This window comes from Girardinichthys multiradiatus, chromosome 23 (genome assembly GCF_021462225.1).
Source record: "Girardinichthys multiradiatus isolate DD_20200921_A chromosome 23, DD_fGirMul_XY1, whole genome shotgun sequence".
Taxonomy (NCBI): domain Eukaryota; kingdom Metazoa; phylum Chordata; class Actinopteri; order Cyprinodontiformes; family Goodeidae; genus Girardinichthys; species Girardinichthys multiradiatus.
In genome coordinates this window covers 21,241,136-21,249,255 of record NC_061815.1, presented here as the reverse complement: position 1 = coordinate 21,249,255, position 8,120 = coordinate 21,241,136, and the positions used below count along the sequence as shown (strand labels likewise).

The 8,120-nt window shown below is 38.9% G+C and overlaps 1 protein-coding gene across 2 annotated transcripts; it reads left to right on the top strand.

The window, feature by feature from the left end:
• The first annotated feature begins 321 nt into the window (after positions 1–321).
• gcna (germ cell nuclear acidic peptidase) lies at positions 322–7,884 on the top strand. Of its 2 annotated transcripts, none has more exons than XM_047352864.1 (13): positions 322–477; positions 716–830; positions 936–1,044; positions 1,141–1,213; positions 1,304–1,353; positions 1,444–1,510; positions 1,593–1,663; positions 1,981–2,397; positions 2,478–2,643; positions 2,751–2,895; positions 6,336–6,471; positions 6,620–6,824; positions 7,394–7,884. In XM_047352864.1, exons 2-13 carry the CDS (start codon positions 744–746, stop codon positions 7,620–7,622), a joined length of 1,755 nt encoding a protein of 584 aa, XP_047208820.1. In that variant the 5' UTR covers positions 322–477; positions 716–743; the 3' UTR covers positions 7,623–7,884. The 2 variants fall into 2 exon arrangements, with proteins under 2 accessions (XP_047208820.1, XP_047208821.1); XM_047352865.1 differs by having other exon boundaries at positions 367–477; positions 712–830.
• The last annotated feature ends 236 nt before the right edge of the window (positions 7,885–8,120 follow it).

The window sequence follows — 8,120 nt, the reverse complement described above, 5'->3', positions numbered from 1 at the left end:
TGGACACATTGAAAACAGTACTGGCAACATCATGAAGTGGGAATGCTTTTATTTAGCAGGGACAGGGAATACGGATGGAGCCACTGTTTGTGTGTTGTAGATATAATGGGCCTAAAACCACTTTTGTTCTCTAAAGTCCATTTTACTCACACACGCGGCACGATATACTGTTGTGTTCAGACGAGGCCTGAACAGAAAATCTTTAAAGATTTTCGCTGAGTGAGAGAACAATATACTGAATTTATGGACGACGCCTAATTTATATTACACCTGCCAATAGACAGCGATAGATGAAATTTAAAAAGCCATACGTGTTGGTAGGCGTACACGGGATGACGTCTTGTTTGAAACCTGCGCTGATTGGTTGTATATCTTCATGACAACGTCTGACGTAATGTTTGCGCACGATTTAAATTTACCATTCGTCTTATAGCCAACCCGTATTTTCGTCTACATTTGTAACCAGAAGTCTCTTTGGTAATTATAGTTTACAGATATTTCGTGTTTTAATGGAGTCGCACATTTAGGTTAAATCATTTTCCACCTAGCTTTAGCATTATGAGTGTTTAGGTAGCAGCAGGTTGCTAACGGATATGCTAACACTTTCTTCCTCCCAAATATGCCGCTGCAGGGCCTATAGTTACAGATGATAAACCATAGGTTTTAATTGAAAGTTAATATTTGGTGGTATGTTTTTTAAATCCCATGTTGACAGTGGTACTGTCCTCAGAAGAGTGAAGGATATGAACGATGACCTCTGCAAGATGTTTGAAAGGGTTGCTAGAAATAAGGGATGGATGGACGAGGGACTGGACGCAACGGAAAAAAAGGTTACCTTTTAAACGTGGCGAACACGACACATACCGCCGTTGCTGGTAGAATAAGCAATTTAAAACATTTATTGGATATTTATGTTTTTTGTTTTTTTTTTGTAGTTGCTGCATATGATTGGCAAGACGCGTCATTTTGGGACAAGTGCTGGATCAGGATGTGCCTTCAATAAAACGGCTCCGAGCCAGTCCAGTGATGAAGAGTTTGATAAGTGTGAGTGATATCTATTGCACAATCTTTAATGGGGCGAATCCTGATTTCTGCATGATATATATATATATTTTGTTTTTTGCATTTTCTTTGTATCAGTTCTTGTGGAAAACTTTACACCCAATGCAAAAACTAAGCCACAGAAGCCCTGCGGTGCTGCAAAGACAGCCAGGTATGGTAAACAAAGCAAGACCTTTTATAAGGCTGTTTTCTCTCTGATTCAGTGATCAGTGTGGAAAATGAGTCATTTTTGTTATTTCAGCTCAAATGTTCTTATAGAGAGCTCAGATGATGAAGACGGCTTTGAGACATGTAAGTCCATTGCTTATTTTGTCTAAATGTACTACAGTTAGCTGGGAGATCTTGTCATTCTCTCATATTTCTTCTTTAAACAACTTGAAGTTTTGCAGAAAGTGAAAACCCCTACTACCAACGCAGAGAAAAGAGCTGAAAGCAGCAGTGAAGATGGGTCAGTTTTTGATGTATTGCGCTATAATTGAAACATTGTTTTATAATGCTACAAAACTTTACTGTTTCTTTCTGTCCAACAGCCTGAAAAACTTCATAGTGAACGATTACTCATCTGATGATGACTTCCTTGAAACAAAATCATACTTAAGAGGTAATATTATTTAGGCCTTTGGTTTTAAATCTGAATCCAGTCATGTTTGTGCATACAGTGCCATGAAAAAGTATCGGTACTCTTTGAACTCTTTTACATTGTGTTACATTACAATCAAACCCCTAAATATCTTTTATTGCAATTTTATGTGATTAATCAACACAAGGTTTTGTCGAGTAAAAGGAAAGTTCAAATCTGAACCATTTAACTTTAAATACACCATTCTTTTAAAACTTTGCCTCAGTCAGGTTGGATGGAGAATGTTTGACAAGACTTTGGCAATTTACAATTTGGATAAATGCTTTCTATTTTTGCAGTTCCTCAGAAGATCAATACTCCCGCAGGACAGCGTACATACAGAAGACCCCTCGCCCAGTTTCACTCACCAGTCTTCTTTAGCGACAGTGAGGACGATGATGAAGATAACATTTTAATGAGGAGTACTTGGAAGACCCGTCACTCAAAGCCCACGCCTCAACAAAAATCTGAAAAGAGTGAAAACAAGGAGGTAGAGAATACTTCGCCAGTGTCACCGTTTCTCCCGAGTCTTTCTGCTTTGCTCCTTCCTCCCAGCAACACTCGGACATTAACGACTTCGCCTAAGCGCACTTTTTCAGCACCTTCCAAGCTGGACGAGTCAAGCGGTTCTGAGGAGGAGTTTGCATCCCTGTTGGAGAGGCTGAAAAAGAAAAACCATCTCTCCAGCAACTCATTCAACCCAAAGACCACCAAAGGTAAAGGCATTTGACCCTTGATGAGCTTGTGTGGTGGATTTCTCTTATCTTACTTTTTTATTTGGTTTGTTAAATGTTAGAAGCTGAAACAAAGCTTGTGGTCTCAGCTCCTGCTGTGAAACCGTTCTCAACACCAAGCTCGAAACCGATAAAGGAGAAACCTCAAGATGTAAAAACACAAGGAAAGTCATCCATCATGAAGCCTAAAGGCAGTCAGACAGAACCCAGACCTGCTACCATGAGCAGGTACCCCTGCCTCCACCTACAACAAGCCTAAATGTTGCCTCCTTTAATCATTATGTTGTCATGTTTATTAGATATGCAGAGACTGATTTGGACTAATTTCTTTCTAGGATTGGGGTGTGTAAGATCCCTGGCTGCTTCCTGGAGTCTCTCTCAGCTCCCGGTTCTACATCTGGATCCATTTTCAGGACAAATAAGGAAGACCTCACAAGCAAACTGTTCCACCTCTACAATACTAGTGTATTCGAAAACAAGGTAATCTGAATTCATTATTTCTCCTGCTTTCATTTACATTCTTTAGAAATGTTTGTATTTATTTGATTGTGGATCCATACTTTAGGAGTAGATTAAGATCTCTAAAAATCTCTGGTGACTTATGCTGTCTTCAGGTTTAAGTAGAGATGCTCCAATCTGGCTTTTACTGGCTGACAAGTGTTTTTATGTTTGAATTCTGCCTTTTTAGGATTTAGATTTTTAATCTTATCTGTCTGACAGATTCCAGTTTGTTCATGTAAATGATAAATCATCTTTAAATTCCAGGGTTAATTGTGGAGTACCACAGGGTTCAGTATTTGGGCCAGTTCTCTTTACTATATATATGCTTCCAATAGGTCAAATTATTAGGCAGCATAGGATACATTTTCACTGTTACGCTGATGATACTCAGCTTTACTTATCCATAAATCCTGATGAGCCCAACCAGTTAGATAGACTACAAGCATGTTTTGAAGATATAAAAACTTGGATGACTTTAAATTTTTTGCTTCTAAATTCAGACAAGACAGAAGTTGTCGTCTTTGGACCGGAGTCTTTAAAAAAAAAAAACTGCTTAGTCAATCACTTAACCTGGATGACATTAAATTGACCTCCGGTAAAAAAGTAAAAAACCTTGGTGTTACTTTTGACCAGGACATGTCATTTAAATCCTATATTAAACAGGTTTCTAGGATTTCCTTCTTTCATCTCTGGAACATTTCCAAAATTAGAAATATCCTGTCCAGGAGTGACGCTGAAAAACTAGTCCATGCATTTGTTACTTCAAGGCTGGACTATTGTAATTCTCTACTATCAGGATGTCCACAAAATGCAGTTAAAAGCCTTCAGCTGATTCAAAATGCTGCAGCAAGAGTTCTGATGAAAATTAAAAAGAAAGATCATATTTCTCCTATTTTAGTTTCCCTTCATTGTCTCCCTGTTAAATCCAGAATAGAATTTAAAATTCTCCTCCTCACATATAAAGCCCTTAATGATCTAGCTCCATCATACATCAGAGATCTGATTGTTCCATATGTTCCTAACAGAGCACTTCGTTCTCAGACTGCAGGTTTCCTGGTGGTTCCTAGAGTCTCTAGAAGTAGAAAAGGAGGCAGATCCTTTAGTTATTAGGCTCCTCTCCTGTGGAACCAGCTCCCAGTTTTAGTCCGTGAGGCAGACACCCTGTCTACTTTTAAGGCTAGGCTTAAAACTTTCCTTTTTGATAAAGCTTATAGTTAGAGTGGCTTAGTTTATCCTGAGATATCTTCCTTATTTTTTACATCCGTCTTCTTCCCTCCCTGTTGGTTGGAGTAAGGGGGAGTCAGGTTTAGCCTAAACCGGCTCAGTTATGGTTGAGGTGCAAACACACCCTCCATTTCTGCTACCTGTATGACCCCTTCTCTTTTCCAGTGGTTATAATCAGTCTGACAGAGGGAGGTATCCCAATCCTTGTGGTTTTTAGTATAACAATGACCATCAGTGGGACCCTTTGTGGGGTTCCTTGAGACGACATTGTTGTAAATAAGCTCCGTTTAACTAAATAATCTGAACTGAAACTATCTCTGTAGTTATGCTGCTATAGGCTTAGGCTGCTGGAGGACATAACAACCACTTTCATCCTCTTCGCTACATTCTCACACTACTCTCCAATTTTGGATTATTTGCTGTTATTTCAGTTTTTAACTTTATGTTCCCTTTTCTCTTCCTAGAAGCTACACCTGGCCTGACTCTGTGTCTACCTGTGACACCTGTCTGGAGAAGGGCATTGTCCAAGCTTGGCCCTGTCTTTCAGTGTTTAACCCTTTCTCTCTCCTAGACATGGAAATTGACTGAGCTTTTAATGTGACAAACTCTATGTGCTCTCTTTCAGACTCTAACCATGAAAACTGGCTCAAAGTTTATCTGTTCTTTCTTTCTAGGTGAAATGACTAAAGGAGCTACATCCATTAACATTTACTTTTCCTTCCCATAGAAAGGACTCCTGGATCAGTGCTTCTTTGTTCTCTTTTCTCTTCCTAGAAGCTACACCCGGCCTGGCTCTGTGTCTACCTGTGACACCTTTCTAGAGAGGGGCATTGTCCGAGCTTCTGCAGGCAACAACTTTATGTTCACCTTCTACAGATGATCCACATAGCCCTGTCTTTCAGTGTTTAACCCTTTCTCTCTCCTAGACATGGAAATTGACTGAGCTTTTACTTTAAGTAATTATATGTGCTCTCTTTCAGACTCTATCCTTGAAAACTGGCTCAGAGTTTATCTGTTCTTTCTTTCTAGGTGAAACAACTAAAGGAGCTACATCCATTAACATTTACTTTTCCCTCCCATAGAAAGGACTCCTGGATCAGTGCTTCTGTATTCTTTGTGTGTCTCTGCTCTGTTCTCTCAAACCCCCATGTGGTCGTGGCAGATGGCCGCTCACACTGATCCTGGTTCTGCTGGAGGTTTCTTCCTGTTAAAAGGGAGTTTTTCCTCTCCACTGTCGCTACATGCATGCTCAGTATGAGGGATTGCTGCAAAGTCAACGCCAGTGACTGTCCACTGTCTCTACATGCTCATCTGGGAGGAGTGAATGCTGCAAGTTACTGACTGGATGCAATCTGCTGGGGTTCCTTTGACAGAAAAACTTTTTATCCAATTTGAATAAATAACTGAATCTGACTGCACTGTTCAATGATTAGGATTAATTGTAATGTATGTACCTGACTGTTGTGAAGTGCCTTGAGACGAAATGTGTTGTGAATTGGTGCTATATAAATAAACTGAATTGAATTGAACCCAAAGATCTAAAAAAAAAAATATAGATGAACGTAGTAGTTATAAATGAAACAGAAAATGAAGGTAATAAATTTTTCTAGGTGGTGCTTTTAAAACAAATGTAATTTGTATCTAATTTATTTTAAACCCAAAGTGCATCAGAGGATGTGTTTGTTCAAATATTAACAAATGGAAATAAATTGAACGTTTTTGGTTTTGGTGCACATCAGGGCTGCATAATATCAGAAATAGATGCAGTAGTGTTAGTTTATGTTATGATAACAATAAAATGACTTGCAAAAAAAATTAACAAATAGTTAAGTCTACAGTGTTAATGCTTGTCTGTTTGGTTTAATTGCAGTCAGACCAGATACTGAGTAGCTGCTGGGCCTCCAGGTTACAGCCTGTGCTGCTTGGTATACCTTGATTCCTGTTGCTGATAAATGCCTAGTTGTAACAAACTTTTAAAAAGAACGCATAGAAAGGCATGACTATTTTAGAAATGTTTATTATTCATTGAAAATGCTGCGTCCTGCAAAGCTAATCTGTCAGCTGATATATATTCGGAAGTTTTTTCTTGTTTTTTTCCTAATGTAATCTAAGAAGAAAAAAATGTGGGAAACAATTTGACTTTGGTGTGTTGTCATTAATAACTTTCATTATATGTCGATGATCGGCACTTTTAGCTTCCAACCCAGATGTCGGTGACCTGGAATAAAAAGATGCGGAAAACAGCAGGCTACTGTATCACAGGGCAGGAGAAAGGTGGAGGGAATCGCTACGCTCGCATCGAGCTGTCAGAGAAAGTCTGCGACTCTGCAGGTGATGTACCTAAAAGTTGGATGTTCTGTAGTTATGTTTCATGATTCATTCAGTCATTCAAACATGATCTACAGTAACATGATGAATGAACATGTAGCATGTAGGGCCATTACTTCAGTTCAATGTTTTTTTTTCCTGCCCGTCCCAGATCGTCTCAGGGACACGCTGATCCATGAAATGTGCCATGCTGCCACCTGGCTGATAAACGGCGTGAGGGACGGACACGGAAACTTCTGGAAGCTGTATGCACGCAAAGCCATGGTGGTGCATCCTGAGCTGCCCACGGTGAAGCGCTGCCACAGTTATGACATCAAGTACAAGTTCCAGTATCAGTGCACCCGCTGCCAGAATACGTAAGTCTGAGAACATTTTTTATTTTTTTTTAATGAACACTAGAGATGCACCAATCAGACTTTTCCTGACCAACACCGCATTTCCTGTCTTCTTTTGATGTCTGACCTGTTGTTTCCAGTTTTTACCAATTTGGATGTTTCTTCTTTTCCTAAAGAGTATAACATTAAGCCATCATTAGGTTAAAAAATTGTTCAGGAAATTGTTTGACAAAATTATTAGTTTTGAATCCAACAAAAAACAGGAATTAAAAGATTATCTACATTTATACAGTAAAAAATATATTCTCTACATTTTTCTGGTTTTTATTACACATTAAATTGCATCAAACTACATGTTACTGGTGAAAAATCCTGCAAGTTTTTAGATTTGAGGCATTATAATAAAACAAATTTCATTATTTGGCCCACCCATAGCGGATCATAGCTTCAAAGGAAAGTTGGCCAATTTCTGCATGATTGATTGGTGCATCTCTAATTAACACCACAAAAATCGTTTCCTTTTGAATTTGTTTTAACCATTCACCATGTACACACATGCCTATAAGTTATCTGTTTATGATTCCTCGCAGGATCGGCCGCCACTCCAAGTCACTGGACACACAGAAGTTTGTGTGTGCCCTCTGCACAGGTCAGCTGATCTTACTGACTCCTTCGAAGCCGCGAGCTCCCACGGCTTTTGCCACATTCGTCAAAGAGAATTATGGAAACGCGAGGCAGGAGCTGGCGGGGCAGAACCATGCGGAAGTGATGCGAAAACTGAGCGCCGACTTTGCCAAGACCAAACTTACTGAAAGCTGACGGAGCAGATTTCCTGATAATCTTTAACCTCATTCAATGATTGTCTTTCTGTTCGGCTGTGATATTATATCAACTCTGTTCTTTTTCTTTTTGGCATTGGTTGCTGTAACTGGAAATGTGAACAAGAACAACAAGGTTGCCTGTCTATTGTCTTTTTCTGTTTTCAAGAAGATATATTTGTCATGGATTTTTCACTGTCTACAAAATGCTGCCTTTTTTGCCAGTTTTAAATTTTACTAATAAATATTTGCAACAAAGGTTACCACGGATTTGAGACTTTTTTCCTTTTTTTTTAACCTCGCTTTAAGTTTTCCAGCACAAGCTTAAAATTTTAAGATTCATATGTTTTCAATTTATTTATCTTTTTAAATAACTTGTTTAGGTTTTCTTTCCTGGAATTTTTAAGGAGTTGTGAAAATTATGGGTAAAATCTGCTGTCGGCAAGTGATTTTAAATTTAATGTCATTTCCAAATTGGGAGGTCTCTCTGTGACTGGTG